General features: G+C 45.6%; 1 protein-coding gene across 8 annotated transcripts; it reads left to right on the forward strand.

Annotated features, from left to right (window-relative positions):
• Nucleotides 1–2432: 2432 nt before the first annotated feature.
• On the forward strand, nucleotides 2433–23910 carry SEC22C (SEC22 homolog C, vesicle trafficking protein). Of its 8 annotated transcripts, none has more exons than XM_022553806.3 (7): nucleotides 2435–2683; nucleotides 7165–7373; nucleotides 9209–9372; nucleotides 11285–11464; nucleotides 13665–13783; nucleotides 15018–15083; nucleotides 17295–23910. In XM_022553806.3, exons 2-7 carry the CDS (start codon nucleotides 7192–7194, stop codon nucleotides 17493–17495), a joined length of 912 nt encoding a protein of 303 aa, XP_022409514.1. In that variant the 5' UTR covers nucleotides 2435–2683; nucleotides 7165–7191; the 3' UTR covers nucleotides 17496–23910. The 8 variants fall into 8 exon arrangements, with proteins under 8 accessions (XP_089775228.1, XP_022409514.1, XP_089775227.1 ...); XM_089919099.1 differs by having other exon boundaries at nucleotides 2444–2524; XM_022553801.2 differs by lacking the exon at nucleotides 2435–2683 and adding an exon at nucleotides 2719–2875.
• Nucleotides 23911–24678: the final 768 nt, after the last annotated feature.

Raw genomic sequence — 24678 nt, forward strand, 5'->3', positions numbered from 1 at the left:
TGCAAATCCAATCAGTTTTCCCCTGTCCCAAACTCTACCATGGCCTCCAAGAGCCTATATGGTCTTACCTCTTCTTCTCTCTCTAGTGGCTCTCACTCTACTCCTTTACTCTCTAAACTCTGAGTTTCAGCCAAAGCAGTCTTGAGGAAAAAAGCAGAGCTGGAGGAATCAGACTCCCTGACTTCAGACTATACTACAAAGCTACAGTAATCAAGACAATATGGTACTGGCACAAAAACAGAAATATAGATCAATGGAACAGGATAGAAAGCCCAGAGATAAACCCACACACCTATGGTCAACTAATCTATGACAAAGGAGGCAAGGATATACAATGGAGAAAAGACAGCCTCTTCAATAAGTGGTGCTGGGAAAACTGGACAGCTACATGTAGAAGAATGAAATTAGAACACTCCCTGACACCATACACAGGAGTAAACTCAAAATGGATTAGAGACCTAAATGTAAGACCGGACACTATAAAACTCTTAGAGGAAAACATAGGAAGAACACTCTTTGACATAAATCACAGAAAGATCTTTTTGATCCACCTCCTAGAGTAATAGAAATAAAAACAAAAATAAACAAATGGGACCTAATGAAACTGCAAAGCTTTTGCAAAGCAAAGGAAACTACAAACAAAACAAAAAGACAACCCTCAGAATGGGAGAAAATATTTGCAAACGAATCAAAGGACAAACGATTAATCTCCAAAATATATAAACAGCTCATGCAGCTCAATATTAAAAAAACAAACAACCCAATCCAAAAGTGGGCAGAAGACCTAAATAGACATTTCTCCAAAGAAGACACACAGATGGCCAAGAAGCACATGAAAAGCTGCTCAACATCACTAATTATTAAAGAAATGCAAATCAAAACTACAATGAGGTATCACCTCACACCAGTTAGAATGGGCATCATCAGAAAATCTACAAACAACAAATGCTGGAGAGGGTGTGGAGAAAAGAGAACCCTCTTGCACTGTTGGTGGGAATGTACATTGATACAGCCACTATGGAGAACAGTATGGAGGTTCCTTAAAAAACTAAAAATAGAATTACCATATGACCCAACAATTCCACTACTGGGCATATACCCAGAGAAAACCATAATTCAAAAAGACCCATGCACCCCAATGTTCACTGCAGCACTATTTACAATAGCCAGGTCATGGAAGCAACCTAAATGCCCATCGACAGACGAATGGATAAAGAAGATGTGGTACATATATACAATGGAATATTACTCAGCCATAAAAAGGAACGAAATTGGCTCATTTGTAGAGACGTGGATGGATCTAGAGACTGTCATACAGAGTAAAGTAAGTCAGAAAGAGAAAAACAAATATCGTATATTAACACATGTATGTGGAACCTAGAAAAATAGTACAGATGAACCGGTTTGCAGGGCAGAGATTGAGACACAGATGTAGAGAACAAACGTATGGACACCAAGGGGGGAAAGCAGTGGGGGAGGGGAGGGGTGGTGGTGTGATGAATTGGGCGATTGGGATTGACATGTATACACTGATACGTATAAAACTGATGACTAATAAGAACCTGCTGTATAAAAAAATTACTAAAATAAAATTTAAATGATAAAAAAATAAACTCTGAGTTACTTCTCTTTCTTTCCTTTTTTTTTTTTTTGGTGGGAAAATGTACATAACACAAAACTTACCATTTTAACCATTTGTAAATGTACAGTTCTGTGACATTTAGTACATTACATTGTTGTGCAACCATCACCACCATCCATTTCCAGAACTTTTTCATCTTTCCCAACTGAAATTATGTGCCTATTAAATAACTCCCATCCACCTCCCCTCCCCACACCCCCATCCAGTGTTGGTTTTCATCCTTCAAGGAGCCCTGCTGCAGTCCGCACAGAGCTCTTTATACAGCTCTCTGTCTGAAACACTCTTCTTCCCTTTGCCTAGTTAGCTACTACTCATCTAATGTCACGTTCTCAGGGAAGCCTCCTTGAACCCCCAAGTCCAGACCAGAAGCTCCTGTAAATTCTTTCAAAACCCGTGCTCCTCTCGGAAGAGCACATAGCTCGGTTCGTATTTAAACACGTGCTGTGTATTGTGGGATGGGTGCTCTCACTCTGCTCTGCTAGCATAGTTTTTACTGTCAGGAGTTACTCGCTGTGTCCACAGTGCCCGGCATAGTGTCTGGTTCGCAGCAGGTGCTCAAAAATTGTTTAATGAATAAATGGATGAACACTCCTTCCCAATCTCCCTTCAGCCGGTCATCCGTCTGTGAGTACGTCCACCCCCAGACTGGGGTGTGTTCCTGGGGGTCGGACTTTGGCATCTCAGCCAGGCTGGCAGGTGGCTGTGCTCTTTGGTTTGCCTATCTCGGGCCTCCCGCCAAGCAGACAACTGAACCCACGCCCCGGGCGTGTCGCGGCGTCACGCGGCACTTCCCTGCCTCCACACGTCAGTCCGTTCGCTAACCCGGCAGGAACTGAGCTTAAACTGCAAAACTTCTCTCACCTCCGGACGTGGGAATTACAGGTTTGGAACTCAAATCCCCGCGGGTGAGAGCCAACAGATGTGAGGAAAGTTGGGAGGCGCGCCCCACACACGCCCCATCTAAATTTGGGTCGCAGTCCTTTAAGAACCGCTTCATTCAAGACTCCGCCGGGACCAGGCAGTGTGGGCGCACCAGGATTGGTAGGTTCGGGTGTGGGTGTTGCTCAGCAGCAGCGAATGAAGGCGTGGGGTGGTGTTTCAAGACTCGCGCATGCGCGCCGCCGGTGACCTGGGCCGGGTTCGCCGGGTGGGCTAAGGTTGCGGAGAAGGCTGAGGGTGGCGCGGCGGCGCGGCGGGAGAGCGCCGACTCCCGGAGGCCGCTGTCGGGGCGAGGTGAGGGCTGGCGGGCGGAGGCGGGCGCTGCGGTCTGTTAGTCAAGAGCTGGCGGCGTCGGGTGTGGCGCAGGGCGGGCCTGGAGGTGGAGGGCCGTCCCTCCCCCCCGGGCCCGCCCAGCCATCAGGCCCGGCTTAGCTCTCCAGGGCTTCGTCTGGCGTCCCGGAGTCTTCTGCCCCCCCCTTTTCTGCCGCCGGCTGCTCTCCTGACTCCAGGACGATCCGAGGTGCGCGCCTGCCAGGAACCCTCAGCGGCCGACGCGGGTAGAGCGCTGCCCCCAGTGGGAGGAGACGGGGTGTGTCCAAATGATAAAGGGGATGATTGTTTCCTTAATTATCCACGAAACTCAGGTAGAGTGTTTTAATAGTAAACTTCCCTTCGCGTGCCAATATTATAAGACTTGGTTTACCAAATACTGGGTGCACTAGACCAGCTTTTCTGAATATCAGATGTTCAGAGGTACTGTATATTTGTGTCCGTTACAGTATTACATCTAGACTTCCAGAGCCAGAAGGATTAAGCACCCCGGTGCTTAATTAGGTTTGTAGACATCAAAGCCACAAAAGAATATTCCCAGTGGTTAAAAGTAACTGGTGAGATTTGTGACACGGTCAGAAAAGTAATAAAGCTCAGACGGTGGATAGGGTAAATCTTCATTAAATTTTACAAAGAAGGGAATTAATTCTGATAGAGATAATTTTAGTAAAATAAAAATGTAAATAATTGAAAGTGCATTAATATTGCTAAACAGAATTAAATTGACACGACAGTTTGCTCTGGAAAATACATTTTAGACAATGTTGTTATAGCTCTAAGAGTTTGTGTTTACAACACAGAGGACATCTTGGGGTCCCAAAGCTTTTTATTCTTAGAAGGAGCCTCAGAGATCCACCGCATCCAAAGATGACCAATGCTCAGAGAGGAAAACCAACTTATCCAAAGTAATACAATGAGTAAGGAGCAGTTGTAACTAGTGTAATCCTAGACCTTGGCTGCTTTTATTAACAGGTCTCTGATTAGTTCTAAGTATCAGTGCTCCAGGGGAAGGAATTGTTTTCGGGAAATAGAGTAGCTGTAATCCCAAAGATTGGATTTAGAGAAGCAGAGTGTAGTGGAAAGATCATAGGCTTTCCAGTATTTTGAGTAAGGAAGTTTTGGATGGAATACTGGCTCTACCACTTAAGCCTTGGAGCTACAGTTTTCCCTTCTGTCCAGTGTAGATTATGCCTACCCCATAGATGTTTTGAGCATTAAATAACATTATCAGTGTAAAAGTTCCTAGCACAGCGCCTGGCATATAATATTAGTTGCTATCAAATTCAGCCCCCTACTCTTCTTAGCTCCTAACAAGTGACAGACTTGACCTCTACCCTCTCCCTACCCCATCCCCAAGCAATGCGGAACCAAGGCACTTTCTTGAACTACAAATGAGGTAACCAGTTCTCAAGTCCTGTGGCTGAAGGTGAATTCAGTAAGGGTGATATAACTCTATTTTGTCTTCTGTATTTTTTTTAAATTTATTTTATTTTTGGCTGCGTTGGGTTTTCATTGCTGCGTGCGCGGGCTTTCTCTAGTTGCGGCGAGAGGGGGGCTACTCTTTGTTGCGGTGCGCGGGCTTCTCATTGCGGTGGCTTCTCTTGTTGCGGAGCACGGGCTCTAGGCACACAGGCTCGGTAGTTGTGGCTCACGGGCTCTAGAGCGCAGGCTCAGTAGTTGTGGCGCACGGGCTTAGTTGCTCCGCGACGTGTGGGATCTTCCCGGACCAGGGCTCGAACCCGTGTCCCCTGCATTGGCAGGTGGATTCTTAACTACTGCGCCACTAGGGAGGCCCCTGTCTTCTGTATTTTGGATTTGAGGAGTGGGTAATGCCTTATGGTGAACGCTTGTGTTTGAATATTTGTGTGCCAAGTGAAACGTGTTTTGCTTGTTTACATTACTATTTTGCGAGGCCTGGTCATTTAATGCTGTTTGTCTCTCCCCCTTTCTTTCTGTCTCTCTTTTGGAGGGAGGAGAAGTGTATGTGGCAGGGGTTTGAGAGAGTGTTAAGGATACAGGGACGAAAAGAAACCAGTTGGAACAAGGGGGCCCTCCAGCTAAGCACAGTCTTTTGCCGGTGGAATATGGATAATCTCTGACATGAGCAGTTTATAAATAGATGCTGAGAAAAGGATTTAGGAAATGGCAGAGACAGACTAAAATATAATTTTGATAAAACCTAATAGTAACTAGAGTGCCATATTTGATTACTATTTCAGTTTCTATTTTTTAAAACTTCATTTATGTAAACCTCTTTTTTCCTCTCCAAGTAGAGATTTATCGTGGAAAAATTTTTATTAGTTTTAAAACTTAACTTTTTTTTTTATAAGTTTTATTAGTTTAAAAGTTTTTATATTGGGCTTCCCTGGTGGTGCAGTGGTTGAAAGTCCGCCTGCCGATGCGGGGGGCGCGGGTTCGTGCCCCGGTCTGGGAGGATCCCACGTGCCGCGGAGCGGCTGGGCCCGTGAGCCATGGCCGCTGAGCCTGCGCGTCCGGAGCCTGTGCTCCGCAACGGGAGAGGCCACGGCGGTGAGAGGCCCGCGTACCGCAAAAAAAAAAAAAAAAAAAAAAAAAAGAAAGTATAGCTTTATTGAGATCATTTTTTTGGATGATTGTCAGTGGTATTTTATTTTTAATTTTGGTTTCTATGTGTTTATTGCTGGTACGTAGAAAAAGAATTGATTTTGTATATCGGTCTTATATTCTGCAACCTTGTTGAGCTCATTCATTTTAGGAGTTCTTTTTTAGTAGGCTCTTTGGCATTTTCCATGTAGACAGCTATGCCATCTGCAGATAGGAGTAGTTTTATTTCTCCCTTTTCTATCTCCTGAGACTTTTCACATTTTTACCCTTCAATGGAAAGTGTGGGGAGATGGGACAAATGGGCTGAGTATGGTCTGTTGCCTGGTAGACTAATTTTTTCTTTTTGCCGTCTCTTATTTTTATACCACTGCAGTTTCTTCATGTATAAAATGGGAATAATTATCCATTCATCCATTACAGACGGAAAAGCTATAAAATATAGCTTTATTGAGATCACTTTTTGGATTTTAAATGGTATTTTATTTTTAATTTTGTATTGGAGACAGTCCTTGGTGCGGATTTGAATGTGGGGAGATCAGAGTAGTGTAGATGTAGGCGAAGAGTGCACAGAGGCACAAAGGTGAAGAGAGCAGTGTACATCCTGGGGCTCCTGTTTCCTACAGCTCGCGGTAATTGAGATGCCAAATTACATCCCTAGTGTTCTTTGGGAGAAAAGTCCACCAGTGCCCATACCTGTTAATATCCTATCCAGGTAGAGGATCTGACAACAGGATGTGTGAAACAGGATGTGTAGATGCATAGAAAGATGCATCAAAGCTGTAATAGCCTCCTCAGTAATCCCTGGTTGCAGGGCTGCCACATGCAGAGGTGCAATTTATGCCCTGTATGAGCACCTGCAGGGTTAATAGATGGGGGCTGACACCCAACTAGGCTCTGCCAGCAGAACTGGTCCAGGGTTGTTTCCACCCCGAGAAGCACCTTGTTCTAATTTGCCACAGGTGCCATGAGGCCTCAGGATCTGTCTCCTTTTGTTGCTTAATGGTGGTCACATATCATGGCTCAAAATTTAGTATCTTATTTGCTAAGTGACTTCCTTTAGCCATCTGTAGGAACTCTCATCATTTTGAAGACTGGCTCTGTGTCAGATGTGCAGAAATTCAGTAGGACACCCTATCCTCTCTGTTTTATTTTTGCCTTCTGCTTTCCTTGCTGCCAACTTTAGGTTAAATGCTCAGAAGCCCTCCGCTTCAGGTGAGGATATGGCAAGTAAACTGCTCAGCACCTACCTCGCTGGATGACCTGAAATGCCCAGGTCCCTGGATCCCACCCCTGCTGCATCAGTGTCAGGCTCTTCCTGGCCCTTTGGGACCATCTTGCTGCCTTTGTCCTGCTCCCCACTGTCACTGCTGTTGCTCCTGAGCCGTTCTGGTCTCTGTTCCCTCATCCCAGTTGGTTTAATTCTGCAAATGGAGAGATTCATTAGAGAGAAGGAAAAGGAGGATTACAAGTGAAGAAGAGACAGGGAGGCTAATGGAGGGAGGACAATTGGGAGTGACATAGCAGTAGAGGGCAGGGAAATAAAAATAAAAGCCACATTTACATTTGTGGTGGGGGTGAGGGTGAAACAACCCAGAGTGAACATTTCAAGGGCAGTGGTGTCCCTGGCTCATCACCCGGCCCTCAGTAACAAGGTGACCTTCCTTCCTCAGGTGTCCTCATGACTTTTCTTGTGGACCATGTCCATGATCCTTTTTGCCTGTGTGGTTAGGGTGAGGGATGGACTGCCCCTCTCGGCCTCCACTGACTTTTACCACAGCCAAGATTTTCTGGAATGCAGGAGACGGCTCAAGACTTTAGCCTTGCGACTGGCCCAGTATCCAGGTCGAGGCTCTGCAGAAGGACTTGACTTCAGTATCCAGTAAGCAAGCATGTTCACTGTTCAAGAACATCTTAACCACGTGCAGAGGTGACATTATGCTAATGACACTGTGTGTTAAAAGCAGGTCTCACATCGGACAGCAGTCCAAGGTTGTGTGTATTTACGATAGAATCAAAGGGACTCAAGCACTGTTGGCACAACTCCCACCTTTCTTTCTTTCTTTTTTTTTTTGTAATTAGTTTTTATTGGAGTATAGTTGCTTTACAGTGTTCTGTTAGTTTCTGCCGTATGGCAAAGTGAATTAGCTGGCAGAGCGGCCGTGAGCATCGGCAGGCCCTGGTCACCCAGTCTTCATGCCTTTAGTTTGGTAGTTTTTTCTGCATTAGGTGCAGGGGTGGAAAAAAGGTGAGTCGAAAGGAGATACTAGATTAAAATGTCAGGAAAGGAAAAGGACGAGAGTGACGAAGCCAAGAAGATCAGAGAAAAGACTTGACTTAGAGTTCCTGCCTTCAGTTTTTGCTTTTTTAATTTTTTCACTTTTTAAACATTTTAAAGTAAAAAATGTTTATATGACAGGAGCAGGGGAGTAAAAATGAGCATAAGCAGGTCCCTCTTCTCAAGGAACTCCAGGTCTAATAAGGGGACGAGAGAAATATATAACCGAATATTACACAGTGGGGCAAATGCTCCAGTGGGAGTAGGAATCAAGTGGTTACAATAATCATGGTAATAAGAGCTAATATGATTGTTTTCCATGGGCCAGGTACTACTCTAAGTGCTGTATGGGCTTATGAGGTAGATAATGGTATTATACCTGTTTTACAGAGGAGGAAACTAAGGTTAAACAGCTTCCCTAAGGTTAGACTGGTAGTAAATGGTAGAGCCAGGATTTGAATGGAGGCAACCAGGCACCAAGGTCTGCTCCTCATTTGTTATCTCATTTCTTTAATTCTAGGAGTTAGAGTAAAAAGGCGTTCTACGGAGGGATGGGGCAAGGCAGGTTTCGAAATCTCAAAATGGCTTGTTGTAGATTTTACACCATTGTTTTCCAGAATTTAGGCCTTCACTTACCAAGTTCTTTTTGTTCCCCTTGAATAGTAAATTTTTGATTGACCTGAGAAGGTGGCATCCTTTCAGGGGAATTCAGTCTCAGAATTAGGAAAACAAAAGGAAAAGTCCAGGCCTAATCCCAGGCTTGATGGTATTGTCAGGCGAGAAGGGTCGTGGCCTGAGGAGGGATCCAGATGGTAGGCATATGAAGCTGTCACCCTGTGGTATGGGCTCTGGGTGCTCAGGAGCTAAAGCTGAGCTGCATCTGCCCACATCTACAGCTCCTTTCTCTGGCTGCCTGAAACCACCTTCCTCGGTGGTCCCTTCCTCATTATGCTGTGATTATCTAACAGTCTATGTGAACTTTGTGCTGTACCTCAAATAGGAAACCTTTTCTCTGTTCAAACAAACAAGCAGACAAAAAACCTATCACTTCAAATGAAGTTCTGGGTACTTCAGTCATTTTTTGAAAAGTAGAATGTAAAATGTTCTACTCATTTGTATTTTGACTTAAATATTCACCATTATTTTCACAGAGGAAACTAAGGCTTTTGTTCCTTACAGGTGAGCGGTCCCATAGTTTAGTTAATAATAAATAAGTTAGAGTGATCACACATTGTCAGTGGCAAATGCCACTATACATTTTAGAGGAAGTATAAGAAACGCATGGTCCCTGGCAGGTCTAGCTGAAGAGATGCAACAGACAGCTCCAGGACTATTCAAGGCCCAGCAGATCCAGAGTTGAGGCAACGTGGCGTCTGGGTGCGGGATGCAAGTACATGGGTCTGTTCCCTGGTAACGCAGATGACACTCTTTTGTTCCAGCTTTTCTTCTTCGAGGGATGTAGCCTGCATGGCTATCTGCTCCCGCCAGTGTCCAGCAGCCGTGGCCTTCTGCTTCCTGGAGACCCTGTGGTGGGAATTCACAGCTTCCTATGGCACCACCTGCATTGGCCTAGCCTCCAGGCCATACGCCTTTCTCGAATTTGGTTCGTAACCTTCGTTCGTATTGATTGTTCTCTCTCGCGGCATTGTATGTGTAGAATTTCCAGTTTGGATTTGGCTTTGACCGTCAGGGAAAACCACTGGAGGTGCTGTAACATGTCACTGGAGAGCAGCCTTATACCATGAGATTTCACAGCAGTGGAAGGGGCCTGCAAGCTTGGAGATTCAACACGGTGGCTTTTCATCTCTCCAGAGCCTGGGGCAGGGTGGAAGAATGGCGAAACCCGTATCTTATTCTGGGGCAGGCGTCAGCAAACTGGGGGCCAAGGGTCTGTTTTTTGTAAATAAAGTGGAACATAGCCGTGCTTATTCTATTACTAACGGGTTGTCTGTGGCTGCTTTTGCCCTTCCCTGGCAGAGGTGAGCTGTTGTGATGGACCATCTAGGGCCCATAAGCCTAAAACATTGACTCTCTGGCACTCTGAGAACGCTGCCAACCCCTGCTCTAGAGCAGCGCTGCTCAAGGGTGGCGCCCGTCCTTCCAGCATGAGGGACGGACAGAGAGTGAGAATAAGAGTTCAGAAATTCTTACAGTAATTTGGCACTCCTGCGATATTTTCAGTTGTATTTTATCAAAGTATCTGTCTGCAACCGTTTGGAAATAAGAAAAAACTGGTCCTTCATGCAGAGGTTTGAGGAGCACGGCTCTGCAAGAGGATACTCCTTTTCTAGGCCCTGCCAGAGAGGCCGTGTGGAGGCTCAGGGCTTTGGAACACAGCAGGGTAATTATAGCGTACGCTATCAGTGTCTGTCAGCCGTGATTCAAGTCATCTTGAGATCCTGGAGAGGAGGAGTAGAGGTGGGAGTTGGGGGACATTCTCTGGTCTTGGTGTAAATCGCCATGGTCCCTGTGATGCTCTTGAACGAGGGGCTAGCAGCATTTGGTACTCAGGGTCAGGTGCAGGGCTGGCACCTGGAAGTGTTGCCACTTATGCTTCTGGCAGCTACTGCTCACATCCCCTCATGTGGTCTCTGGCTGGCCCATCAGTGATGGGGCCGGCACCCCCTTTTGGTGCTGGGGAGCTCCCTGATACTCGGGCCCCAGCCTGGTAGCCCTGTGACATAGACCATGAGTTCTGCCTGAGTCTCCCTGTGAGGATTGGTCCAGCTGCCGCTCTCAGCCCCACTTCTTCTTCTGAAGGGCGGGCGTGCTGTCCCCAGTCGGACCACAGCCGCAGCATCCCTTGACTGTTATTTGATGGGCAGCTGGTAGACCTGTGTTCTTCTCTCCCCTCATCTCTGCATGCGCCTTCCTTCCAAAGCGGTGGGCTTGGTCTCACAGGAGACCCTTCCCTGCATCACGTTTATTCATTACTGAGTGCGAGTAGAATATAAGCAAAAGTATGTGGGTATTAGAATTATATATGATTTTGCTTTGCCAATATGTATGAAACTTCACTTCAAATACTTATTAAAACTTGGTAACGGTTAACACTAATGGAAATAAAAGAATTAAAACCAGTGCCTTTCAGATATATAATCCTAGTTTGCACAACATACCCACAATGATTTGTAAGATTTTTTCACACGCCTTTTCTTGGATAGTCAGGTCAAAAATGACTGTCCCCATTTTTCTATCTTAGAAGTATTCTATGAATGGCCCAGGATTGTACTAGGAGTCGTGGCTGAGCTAAGACTCAAGCCTCTGTCCCCTGACGCCCTTGCCACTGAGGTTCTGATGGACAGACTGTCACGTTTTAATTATTCTGCTTTGAAGAGATTGATGAGGCCAGTCCTGATACGTACTAATCATTTGACCTTCATGTGTAGTTGACTCTCTTCAGAGTCTGGCTGACTTACTAGCTTGCTTAGAAGCGTAAACTTCATTGTGTACGTATTGTCTTATAACATCCACTGTAATGAAGACGCTCAGCTTGGGTCGCTCTCTTTTCGCAGACAGCGTCATTCAGAAAGTGAAGTGGCATTTTAACTATGTAAGTTCCACCCAGATGGAGAGCAGCTTAGAAAAAATTCAGGAGGAACTCAAGTTCCAGCCTCCAGTGGTTCTCACTCTGGAGGACACAGATGTGGCTAACGGGGTGATGAACGGTCACCCACAGATGCACTTGGAGCCTGGTAAGTGGCCTGCTGCTCTCTGACGTTGATAAAGATGAGGTGAGATTGTGTATTTCAAATGCACAGTGACTGTTTTAGTAGGAAGTAGGAAGGTGTTTGGGTGGGGGGCAGTGTATAAAATACCTGGGGAGAAACATGGGCTGATCTTGTTCCAGGTGGCTGTTATAAAAAACTCAACTGTTGTGACCAGTGAGTCGATCTGAAGAGAGGCAACCCTTTTGACGAAATTCAGGAGAAGAGTGACTTGGCAGGTTGTTTTCTTAACCAGGGTGAAATCTGCACATTTAAATGGTGTAAAGGAGATTTTCACTCTCTTTTGCTGGAAGTCACTTATTGAACTGTACAGATTTGTACATTCTCCCTCTCTCTCTCCTTTTTTCCTTTGACAGTGAGTCCTTATCTCATCATTTAGTGAAACATTGGGAATCTCCACTGAGAAACCCCCGCTCCTTGATGGAGGGCGTGGAGGGCTGTGGGGATGAGAGTGGGCAGGGGCCAGAGCCAGGGCTTCTAGACCTCTCGCTCTCTGCTTCTCTGTGGGACCCGGGAACATCCCTCTATCTATCCCTTTGGATTTCCGAGGAGTCCCTTATCTGAGGAATGAGGTGTTAATGAACGTGCTCCCAGTGCCCTGGCGTGACTTAGTCTGGCATTAACACCGGTAGCCGCTCAGTGCCTAGCACATAGCAAAGCATGCTTTTTTGCATTCCTTGTTTACAGTTACACACAAGTAAACCAATCTTTAATTAAAGTGGATATTTACATTCTAAGAATTCTGTAATGGTGTAAAAGCTGAATCCTTCCCTGGAAGACAGAACCATCTACATTATAACAGTCTAATTACTTCGTTTTAACAGTTTTATACTAAATTCATTGCTTGAATTTTGAAAGTGGTGTATTAAAAATGTTCACATTTTTGGCTTAACTTTGTGTTTCGATTTGATCTGTTTCAAACAGTAAATTCCTGGATTGGCTCTTATGCCATTCAATAAGTTGTTGTAATTTATACTGGGATTGAACTTAACTTTTGTGGAAGGAAGACTGGGTAATCAGACCCCAAGCTTCTCCTTTGCCATATCTGTAGACAGGGTAACGTTGTGATGTGCGTTTTGTCTTATAAACACTTAGACAAGAGGAGAAAATCCAGAAAGTGTCAACTTGCCTGTCTTTCTAGGATGTTTTACTCTGGTTTGACTCCCCCTATTGTTCCAAGGCTAGAACCTTTACAGGTAGCATGCTCTGTTCTAACAGAAACTTTGAATTGCTCAGTGGAAACTCTAACACACTAACAGTAGGCGTCAGTTGGGTTGTGGCTAGATATCTGTGTCTGTGTTTGCGTATGTGGGAAATGTAAGGACAAGAAAGGATGATTTAAAAGGAGCGTAGCAAGGGAATGGGTGGGACACTATTTAATTGGGTGAACCAGAATCCATTTCAGCAGTTATCTTTAAAGAGAGAATGATCATTTGTCCTAATTAGAGTTCCAGAAACAGCTTGTAGCTGAAATAATCAATGTTTCCCTCCTCTTCCCAATAATTTTGGAATTAAAAAAATTGCATTTGCTGTGAATTGCTCCAGAAGCACACATGACACTGAATGTTGTGCTTGTCAGAAAAAGAATGGAACATTTTACAAGCTGAGGGTTGAGCTGTGTAATAGAAATGCTTCAGGATTTGACAACCAATTTACAGCTAAAGCCATAAACTGCTTTAAATCAGGATTTCTCAACCTTAGCCCCATTGACATTTTGTACTGGAAGTTCTTTGTTGTGAGGGCTGTCTTGTGCATTGTAGGATGTGGAGAAACATTCATGGCCTCCGCCCATGACAGATGCCAGTAGCAACCTGTCCCCAGTGGGGACAACCCAAAATGTCTCTAGACACTGATTGAGGGGCCATATCGTCTCTGGTTGGCAACCACTGTTTTAAATAGAAAGGAAATGAAGCACTTGAAAAATCTGTGCTTGCTCAGAGAAGTGGCCTCTTTCTGGAAGAAATTCACCTTGGATTCCCAGATCCATTCTGTCCTTCATTTCTTGCCTTTTCCCCCTCTAACTACAGCTGCTTTTTAAATTAATATGTTTGCAGTTGTGTGTTTAACATAATAAACCTTTTCATTAGCGGAAGTCTAGTTAATGTCTTTATTTTTCCTTCATATGGAAATTATTTTCACTAGACACTTCTCGTTTTTCATTGTGAAGCTCCTAATTTCCGAATGGAACCTGTGACAGCCCTGGGCATCCTCTCTCTTATTCTTAACATCATGTGCGCCGCTCTGAACCTCATTCGTGGAATTCACCTCGCAGAACATTCTTTACAGGTAACCTTTTATATACATTTTAAATCAAAAGACACATGATGGAAGAAACAGATGGGGATACATATTATTTATAAGGCTATTATGTACTACATTTTAAAATTTGAAGTAAAATTTTCACTTCTCGTTTCACTCTTTGTCGTAAGTTGAACAAATATGAAACTTGCTCTTTTGTATCTGTTTTCCTAAGACGCCAAAGGGCCCTGCTGGGATACTGGTGAGAAATGGAAAACTTGCTTCAAGGACATCAGGCCACCCCACGGCCCTGGGGACTCCAGGAGTCACTGCGGGGGCTGGATTGTTCATCCAGGGCAAAAGTTTGATGCTCAGACTTTAACGTTCAGGCCCTTTTTTCCCCTGGGGAGAGTGGCCTCATAGTCTGATTTATACCATTCAGGTACCAGCTTCCTGGTGTCTTTGTCAAAAGAACTGTGTCACCGCGAAGTTGATTCGCCAGCCTGCTCATCTCAAAGGACGTTTCTACTTCAGTGCTTTTTAAATATTATTTTTAAATTTTGAAGTATTTCCAACACTTTAAGAAAAAGTATGGAACCACTATGAACGTGAACAGATAGATGTTACTATTAAAAACAGAGCCGTAACGCTCGCACCGAGGCACGTGGTGGCTAAAGCCTGAAGCGCAGCTTAGACTGAATCCCAGGTGGCTTACGGGGACCGAAGTGTTTCGGGAACAGCAGCAGGCCTGGGCCGTGAGTGGTGGCTGGCCGTTTCCACACCCCGTCTTTGGCCAATGTGTGGTGTGGTTCCCACTCCTGTTGTTTACGACGACTCATGAGCAGATGCTTACCGAGTGTCTGTATGCACTAGGACAGGTGTTCGTTGGTCAAGACATAGTCCCTGAGTTGGGGCACATAGCAGAGTGTGACAGCATCGCTAAGGAGGTGGCAGTACCGGGGGGTGGGAGGAGTTGGGGAAAGCTTAGCACTTACAGATGAGTTGGATTTTGAGAGGTGGCAGGGCTGGGGGTGGGGGCATTCCAGGTTGAGGGCTCAGCACACATGCATGGGGACTGGAGGGCGCTTGGTGTGTCCAGGCCATTCAGAAGGATTTCATGTCACCCCCTGGTGCGATGCGTGAACGGGGGCTTATTTCTCACCCAGCCAGGGATTTTGTCCTGTCAACCATACCACACCCAATGCGGAGTAAAGCACTTCACGTCATAATGTTTCGTGTCCTCTAAATATTCCTTTCCTTGTGTTCCTCATATTTATCTTAGGTTGCACATGAAGAAATTGGAAATATTCTGGCTTTTCTTATTCCTTTTGTAGCCTGCATTTTCCAGGTGGGTGAAACGTTGATGTTTTAGTGAGTGGGCTAAACCCATGGCCTTACTTTGTTCTGTTGGAACCATCAGCAAGTTTCTAGATCCTGCTTTTGTTCCACCAAGGCCTTGGTTCAAATGATGGATATAGTACCAGCCCTTAGTGGAAGGACCCTCCACCCATCCTGCCCGATCCTCTCATTTTACAGAGAAAAGACCTTTGGGCTCAGAAAGGGAAAGCCACTTGCCCTAGGCCTCAGGGCCTTTGACAGTGCAGGACAGAAACCAGGAATTTGAACTGGGCTCCCAAGAAGCGAGGGCTGAGACTGCAGTGGGGATTGGGTTGGGCCTGATCAGTATGAGGCAGGGCCCTGCCTCGTGCTTATTGTCGGGGCGTCCAAGTACAGAAATGTCCTTCTGCAGAAGTGACACCTATGTATATGTGTTTCTTTCTTTTTTTTTTTTTTTTTTTTTTGTAAGCAGATATTCATTTTTAGTTATTATTTATTTATTTTTGGCTGTGTTGGGTCTTCGTTTCTGTGCGAGGGCTTTCTCCAGTTGCAGCAAGCGGGGGCCACGCTTCATCACGGTGCGCGGGCCTCTCACTAATCGTGGCCTCTCTTGTTGCGGAGCACAGACTCCAGACTCGCAGGCTCAGTAGTTGTGGCTCACAGGCCTAGTTGCTCCGCGGCATGTGGGATCTTCCCAGACCAGGGCTCGAACCCGTGTCCCCTGCATCGGCAGGCAGATTCTCAACCACTGCGCCACCAGGGAAGCCCCCGTATATGTGTTTCTCTTCAAACACAGGACTAGGTTAAAAAATTTTTTGTTTTTAATAGTAATACCATCTGAGTCAAATCTGTCCTTAGGAAATGAAACAAAAATTATAACACTAACTAGAGCCCTTTGATTATTAGTTATTTTCAAATAAGCTGTGTACTTAAGGAGTCGGGTAAAAAGGAGCTTTTGAATCCCCTATAGGCAGAGTTAATTCTAGTAAAAACCTGACTCTCTTTCCTCGTCCTCCACACGGACTAGGATTTTAGTACCTTTTCTGCATGTTTAAGCTTCTTCTTCTTCTTCTTTTTTAAATGAAAAGTTCTGTTCTCAGGGCACTTCCTCTCTCTCCTGCATACATCCTAGATGGCCTGTTTTTAAGAATTACCTGATTGTGCAAAAAGAAATTTTCATCCCAAGATTGAAAATGCACTCATTTTTTTAGAAAACAAGTCTCTAAGACCTTGGGTGTTGCCAGGAGAAGTTTCCTGGAGCCTGCATTTCAGGGCTGCAGGTATCTTACAGCTCCACCTTCAACCACTCAACTGCAGTCTTACTTGGATAGCTCTTTCGATGGGGAACTCTCTCCCTCCCCCCCCCCGAGCTTTTGTCAGATTGTTCTGTGTTTTGAGAATGTGTCTTTTAAAAAAAAACAAAAAAAACCCCCAACATTGAACCAAAAAATGATTTCCACCTTTTGCAGAACAAGAATGGCCTCTTTCTGTGTGATAGCCCTACAGGAAATATCAGTCACTCTCCCTGCTATAAGACCTTTCCCTGAGTCGGATATGCTTTTTTTTTCCCTCTCTCTCTTTCTTTTTTTTTTTTAGGCTGTGCCACTCAGCCTGTGGGATCTTAGTTCCCCGACCAGGGATCAAACCCGTGCACCCTGTAGTGGAAGCATGGAGTCTTAACCACTGGACCACCAGGGAAGTCCTCAGAGATGCTTTTGAAGACATAACAAGGAGCCTGTCTAGGGAACAGTGGTCCCCTATGCAGTTGTAACTCAGGAAAAGCTAAAATAGTAAAAGCACAGCTTCTCTCAGCAGCCTTCTCACCTGTTATGACCCCCCCGAAGGAAAATTCATTTGGAGGCCTGTCGATCTTGTTAGGGTGTTCTGGCCTGGCTGTCTACCCCTGACCTGCATCTCTTCTTTCTCTACAGCACAGCCTGGGCATTTCTGTCTGTCTTTCTTGAATTCTTTCAAGAGTGCTATGTTGTAGTTCCTCCTGTGATGTCTTTTTCACTTTTCTTACCTCTTCCAAATCCCCACTTTCATCCAGTGATTAACAGCAGCTGATCCAGTGAGTCCAAGCTCCATTGTAACGAATTCAGTTTAATAAGCTAATGTGTATGAAGTGACACTGCGTGGCAGGTACGATAAGTGAATCTTGCATCTGACCTTGGCCATTTCATTATCTCTGATGGGACTTCCTCTTCTGGTGTCATTTCAGTGTTACTTGTACCTGTTCTACAGTCCAGCCAGGACGATGAAGGTGGTGCTGATGCTGCTCTTTATTTGCCTGGGCAACATGTACCTGCATGGGCTGAGGAACCTCTGGCAAATCCTCTTCCACATAGGAGTGGCTTTCCTGTCTTCATATCAGATACTGACGAGGCAGCTTCAGGAGAAGCAGTCTGACTGTGGAGTGTGAGGATGACGTCACGGGATGAACGGATCCTTTGATTTTCTTGTGAGGGTCATCGGTGTTCCCCTGTTTGCTTCTCGACTTCACCTTAAGTTTCCACCCTTGAAGTTCCTTTCAACCAAAGCGGATTGATCCCGGGAGCTGAGATTTTTCATAGGTGCAGTTGAAAGCATAAGATTGCTTGACATCCAGTCCCAGTTTTGTGCCGAGGGTTACTGCAGAATCTCCAGTTCAGCACGATTACTTCGGACGGCAGAATCTGGGGGCTTATTCAGAAAGAGCATTATTGGAAGACCAAAATGGAATCATTTTGGTCTTTTAAATTGAGTGATGCAATAAACCACTAGATTCAATAACAGTAGTTTAAAGTAATTGGCAGTTGTCTCTGAGGAACCACTTAAAAATCTGTATCAGCGTTTCAGTCTAAATGTGACTTGGTTAGGTTTTTTTTTTTGAGGGCCAGTAGAGGGTGAATTAAAAACTTTAAAAAGTGGTTTATAACTATAAGATGGATCAATTTTGTTTACATTTTTTGATAACTTAGGTCTGATATGATACCTTTAGAATATTTAAATATATTTTAGATATAAGTTGAACATGGCTTCCCTTAGGGTAAGGACAAACTTAAGCTGAGAAAATGGTTAAGAAAGCAGAATTCATTAAATTTATATATAACCTTTTATGGTAGTGGGATTGTAGGGATACAGAAATGTTTTGTATTTATTTGCAGGGTCTATCTGAATACTTTTAAAATTGAGTAACCAGTGCTACCGGATCATTAACTTATAAGCATGAGCAGAAATGAGCATATCAGGATTCCTGGCAGTTGGCCACAAACTAGAGTAGGCGAGTCACATATTCATACGGTGGCACTTTGCAGTCACAGGTGGGAGAGGCTGCTGTCATCAGCCTTTTAGGTGGCAGCCGAATACCTGTCACTTTAATCGTGTCATTTGATACTTGACCCTGTATACTTGTTCTCAGAAGATCTCCCAAATCAATTACTCCTCCGCACCTTTCCCAATCATCTTAACTAGATTAAGGGCCTCATTTTTTTAGGAACAAGAGTTAAGTGTGTGTTAACTTTTTTAGAGCTTTATAGCTTATAAAGCTTTATAATTAACCCAGTGCTCTGAAAAGTTACTTTCCTTTCTCTCATTGTCAAAATATTGACTGATTATAGTTTTCCAAAATTTAGATCTGAATATGATCCCTGAGGTCTCTAGAAATTTCAGACTGGGTTGCCCAGTACCATTCAGGAGGCCGTTTTGGAAGTTTGCCCTTTAGATTTTTCTTCACGGAAGTCCGGAATCTGAATAGCTCCACCACAATTGCATAGAATACTTTGGGTTGAATTATGTGATCTTGATAAATTAAAAAATCCTATTTTGGTAGTTCTTAATAGTCAAAAACTGTTGCAAGAGTCATTGAGCAGATGGGGAAAGCAAGGATGTCATTTTAGGGAATTCAGTTGTACTTGGTCACTACTGGTAGTGAATTGTTATTGAGCTACCTTGGTGTCACTTAAAAGTCCATGTGACTACGAACTGTGTTGGGAGAATGTTGCCATGGTAATTTTATTTTCTTATAATAGAATTTCCTATTCTTAATCAAACAAAGTATCTGGATATGAAAGTTATGCTGGCAACATCCTCAGATGTAAACTTCAGAGTTGTCTCCCCACTGATTTTGCATCTGCATAATTTTCTGGATAGCCAGCAGGTGAATTTTCAGGCTTTCCGGGACATAATTTTGAACAGATGGTGAAATAGGATGGGAAGCTAAGGAGGGGAGACAAATCTTTTTATATTAGAAGCACACACACAAAGCTTTAAACGTTGATTAGAACAGCTTACCTAATGTATTGATTTCTTTTTGAGCCCGTGTGCTATTGGTGTTGCCATGTAGCCCTGTACCCCAGATGGTCTGGGGTCTGAGCCTGTGATCCACATTCAGCAAGTAGTGAAGAACATTCCTTGCAGAGGAGACCCTCCTGGTGAATGCCTTCTGCCCTAGTGGAGAGGTTATTCACACCTGGTTGAATGTGGTCTGAATCCGTTAACATCTATATGGGGTTTGAGATTTACTTTTGCAAACAAAAGGGAAAAGATGCAGTCGACAAACACTGCAAAATAATGACCACATAAACATTCTTGAACTGAAATCCAGCTAAGAGCAGTCTCAGTTCACTGGTGGTAGAAGCTAATGATAGGAAAGGCGTTCTGGAGGTTTTATCCAGGGGAAATCCCAGGCTCAGGGGTTGACTTGGTTCAGGCCTGGAGTTTTGTAGCCCTGTGTCATCCTTGATGCTAGAAAGTTGACCCCCACGTTACCCTCACTCCGCCACACACCTTTGTTTTAGCTGTTCTAGCACCTTGATTTTCTCGGACGTTAACCGATCTCACAGGGCTGGATCCCGGGATAGATGAAATAATGTTGGAAAAACCTTAAAAGTGCCTTCGGGTGTCAGACGTGGCAAGATCTTGAGCATCAGTGTGTGAGGTGTCCCGTATGCGGTATCTGGGCGGGGATGTGGCTCAATGCTCTCTGGCAGGGGCCAAGTCCAAGGGTTCCCATTCCGCAAGTGTGCTAGTGTGGGAACCACATAGACACTGCTTTTCTTTCCCCAGGCTAGCCTGACTGTGACGAGGACCATGCCTGGGTTTCCTGTCCTGCGGGGGGACAGTCAGGGGTATATTTGGGTGGGATTTCCTCTCGGTACTAGAGGCCTCACTGCCCTCAGCGGGAGGAAGGTGACCATAGGCTCCTGGTTTTGCTTCTCCAACTGGCACCCCTTTTATCTGTGAATCAAGGCCCAATGTTTTAAAGCTCTTTAAGGGGTAGGAAAAAAGGGTATTGGAAGGAGAGCTGAAATTAGAACGTTTAGCATCATTGCTACCAACCCCCCCTTGAGCTCCCTGTTCTTCTCCTAGGTGCCCCTGTTCAGGTCTCCCCTGCCTCTTTCCACTTCTGCCCCCCACATTCCAGTCCTGGGGACCGAGGCTGAAACTGGAATCTCTGGAGGGACGGGGAAGCCACCTTTCATCATAACGGATAGGGCGGGTCCAGGAGCTTCAGAGAGGGCACGGATGGCCCCAAAGCCAAGCCCTCTTCCCTGTGCACCCGCAGGCACACAGCAAGGCTGGCTGTTTGGGGCTCAGGAAGCAGGGCTAGATGAGAAGCGGAGCTGGGGGCTGGCTGGCTGCTGGAAGACAGCAGCTGCCCTTGGCACATGGGGGCTGCACGCCACACCTTCATCCAGGGCTGCCGTCTGTTGTTCCTTGAAGGAGTTGGCTGCTCATAACATGAAGGACAGGTGGCCCTCCGAAAACAGTGCAGTGCAGGTGAGGACCGGCGGGGAGGGAGGGTTTACGGTGACCAGATGAGTGCACAGACCCCTGCCCCGACGTCACTCACATTCCAAGTGATTCTACACAGGATCCTGCCCAGGCACAGGGAAACCCTGTCTGTGCACTGTGAGCGTTAATAATGGTGGAAGAAGAGAGAGTAGATGTGCCCTGGAGAGCTGAGGTGGGAAGGAGCGCCCTGTAAGCTGGCCCGAGGCCTGGAGGTCGGCGTGGCTCTCCCACTTGGTCTGGCCCTGCAGTGGTTGAGTCACAGCCCGCTGGCCGGGTGTTCTCTGGAAAACGGTGGTAACGTCGGCCGGCTCCCCTGGCGAGCTGTCAGGAGGGTAGAAGCAGTAGTGGAGGGGATGCTGGGTGAATCCATTGTTCATGTGCAGGAGGAGAAAGGCTTTGAGTTGGTTCACCCAGCATGCGGAGGTTCTGCAGGCTTCAGGCAGTGCGGCTCGGCACAGCTGTGTCTTCTGGCCTTTACAAAAAAAGACCTCATGCTTTCATTCCAGACAGGTAGCAGCCTCTCCTCCTCCCCCTGGACCTGCCTCCTGCCTTCCAGGCACGCAGCCTTTGGTTCCAGTGGCATTGGGTCCTCCAGGCTCCAGGGAGGTTGGTACTGTTGGTTGGACCAAACCTCATGGCCTGTTTCTGACCCAAACGAGGAGAGCTGATTCTCCCTTCTGGGAGCAGTGATGTCAAACTTCTGTTGCTGGGGAAACGTCATTGGCAGAGAACCTGTGGAAAAAGACTTGTCAGTAAAATCTGGGAATGGCCGGATATGGAAACATCTGCCCATGTGTACCGATGGCAGAGCTGTTGCCCACAAGCGCCTTTCATTTAGGGTAAAATTATCAAATCCAGTCTATTCCTCTGCCCTGTGCTTGGTACATATGACCTTCTTTAACCCTTATACTTACATGATTCTGGGTTGTTCCAGAAGTGTTATTTAATGAATCATTCATGTAATGTGGCCCCCAGGATTCCATTTTGTTTAGTGGGCTTTTTTACTAAGAGCATTAAAGATTGAGGCTGATATAGCCAGAGAAAACCATTTCCTTCATGTATTCATTTTGAATGCTTGCTGCCCGTGTTATACAAGCTTCTTACTGTTTTCATGTAATAACAAAGATCTATTTTGAGTAAACGATGAGTGCGTTTTAACAAACTTTCACACAGTAGTAAAGCCTAAACTTGTGTTAATGTTGGTAACAAATGTCGTATAGCCGTTTATATACTATGTATATATAAATTAAACGAGGTGGCTTCAGAAGTGGGAGGAGAGTAAATCTAAGGTGCTTATCAACTTGTGTGTTTGTATTTGTGTGAAAAATCCTGAGTTATGGGTCCATTTTCCTAGATGAGGTGATGTGGGCCTGGCATAATGGGGGGGGGTGTGTTGAGAGAAGTGAAATTCAGGTCCTCTTGTCCAGTGAGGTCTAGACAGGTGCAAGGGCTCAAATAGTCTTCAGCACTAATCCCCAGACTCTGGAATGCAATCATGGGTCCAGGAAAGACCTTGGAAAAACCAAAATAGCAGTTGCCGCACTGCCCTGGGGGCTGGAGGGGGCTGCCTTCCATGCAGGCTCTGCTTCTGCCCAGCCCTTTCCCTGCTCTGGGCTCTGAGCTCCAGTCTGTATGTACTCTGAGGGTGATGTCGTTTGCATTTCCCAGGACGAGCTCTGTCAGGAAATGGCCACCAGGGGGCACATCGTCAGGTTCCCAGCTCAGGGGACTGTGCTGTTTTGCAGGATCGTTCCTTTAGCAGTTGATGAAATTCCCAGAAAGGAAACAAATGCACCAGCCTCTCCTGACGGCACTGAGTTCTGGGATTCGGGCGTTGGCAGACCCTTTAGATACCACTGGGTTCACCCCCCTTGTTGCTCAGGTGAGGAAGTTGAGGTCTGTCCTAGGTAGCCAATGACAGTGTAGCCCGGAGCTCTGTCCTCTGAGCTGAGACCAAGGTGCCATCAGCGCACTTGGCGGCACCCACAAAGAATAAAAAGGGATCTTGACCCGTGAAGGATGCCCTTTCTGTGCCGGGAAGGCTGGGTGCCGGGAAGGCTGATGAATTGCCTTCCTTTTTCTTGGACTCTAACCCCCTGTGGGGTCAGGTAGCAGAAGTGATGTCTGACAGCTGCCCAGCATCCTTGGGCAGTGCCAGTGGAGGAGTGAAGGGGCTCAGAGAGAAGGGGCCCACCTGAGTGCGCCTGGCTGTGCTGAGTCAGCTCTAAGACATCCCCGGATCGAATGTGCAGGTCAAAAACTATTAAGTTCACCGAAGAGCACGACGGAGAGTATCTGTGACCTGGGGTGAAAAAGTACTTCTTCAACAAAACGTCATAGGCACGACCCTTAAGGCAAAATGATTGATGAATCTGATGACATACAAATAAGGATTTCACGGGCAAAGTTAAAAGAATGAGAGAAGATATTTACAATGTCTGAAACCAGTAAGGGATTAATATACAAGCAATTCCTTAAATCAGCAAGAAAGACGAGCAGCTTCAATAGAAAAATGAGCAATTTGCAGAAGAGAAAACCCAGAAAGCTCGTAAGCATATGAAGATGTTTAAAATCATTAGAAATACAGAGAAATACATATTAAAATAGCCATAAGACATCACCTTACGCCTGTGAGTTTGGCAAAATTTAGAAACCTGGATGGGACCAGGTATTGGAGCGAGTATGGGGATCTAGGACTTCGTGTACAGCAAATCTGAAGAGCAGTGCTACTGTTATGAGCTGAACTGTGTTCTCCCCAAATTCGTATGTCGAAGTCCTAACCCCCGGTACCTCAAAACGTGACTGTATTTGGAGATAGGGTCTTTAAAGAGGTAATTAAGGTTAAAAATATAAGAGGTCATGTGGGTGGGCCCAAATCCAATATGACTGGTGTCTTATAAGAAGAGATTAGGACACAGACCCATACAGAGGGGAGACCATGGGAAAGTACAGGGAGAAGGTGGCCGTCTGCAAGCCAAGAAGAAACCAGGCCCACTGACACCTTGATTGCCAACTGCTAGCCTTCAGAAATGTGAGAAAATAAATTTCTGTTCTTTCATCCACCCAGCCTGTGGTACTTTGTTCTGGTGGCCCTAGCAAACTAATACAGCTGCCTACTGAAATTTACTGTACACACACCTTATGATGTGGAAACTTCACTTCTGGTTCTATGTCCCTGGGAACTTCTTACACAGATCTTTAAGGGGTCACGTATGAAGAGAAATGTTTACTGAAGCACTATGTGTGTTGGCAGAAAGCAATCTGTGTGTCTACCGTGGACAGATGAAGCGTGTAGGCTCACCATGGAGCAGCAGGCAGGAGGCAGAAGTACCAGATTTAGATGTAGTCACATGGATGCATCTTCAAAACATAGAACTAAAAAAAATAATAATAATAGAACCGAGTGAAAAATAATATTTATACGATTAGAAACATATGTGCACAAAATGATCTAATATTTCCTAAGAATGTACTCCAAAAGATACATGTCAAATTCATTTGCATGGTTGCCCTGAGAGGGGCCAGGAGTTTGTGAGTTACATATAGAGATAATAAGGAATTTTTTTAAAAGAAGGAGGGCTGGCTAAAGTCAGCAGTCAGGTCTGAGAGCGCTGGGAGAACCAGGGGGCCCGCGTTGCCCCTGGAGAGCTTTCCCAGGGTGCCCAGCCCTGACTGGACTTGACGAGGCCGACAGGGCCTGCCCCTGGGGGCCTCCAAAGCCCCACGAGCTGCCAGAGTGTTTCGGCCTCCAGAGCTTCTTCAGTGGGCGACCAGGGTGGGGGGAACTCGAGCCGAGTGCAGGGGCTGTAATGGGCAGAGAGGGTTTCTGG

The sequence above is a fragment of the Delphinapterus leucas genome, chromosome 10, assembly GCF_059928025.1.
Source record: "Delphinapterus leucas isolate spDelLeu-1000000601 "Yukka" chromosome 10, BTC_Dleu_Yukka2, whole genome shotgun sequence".
NCBI lineage: Eukaryota > Metazoa > Chordata > Mammalia > Artiodactyla > Monodontidae > Delphinapterus > Delphinapterus leucas.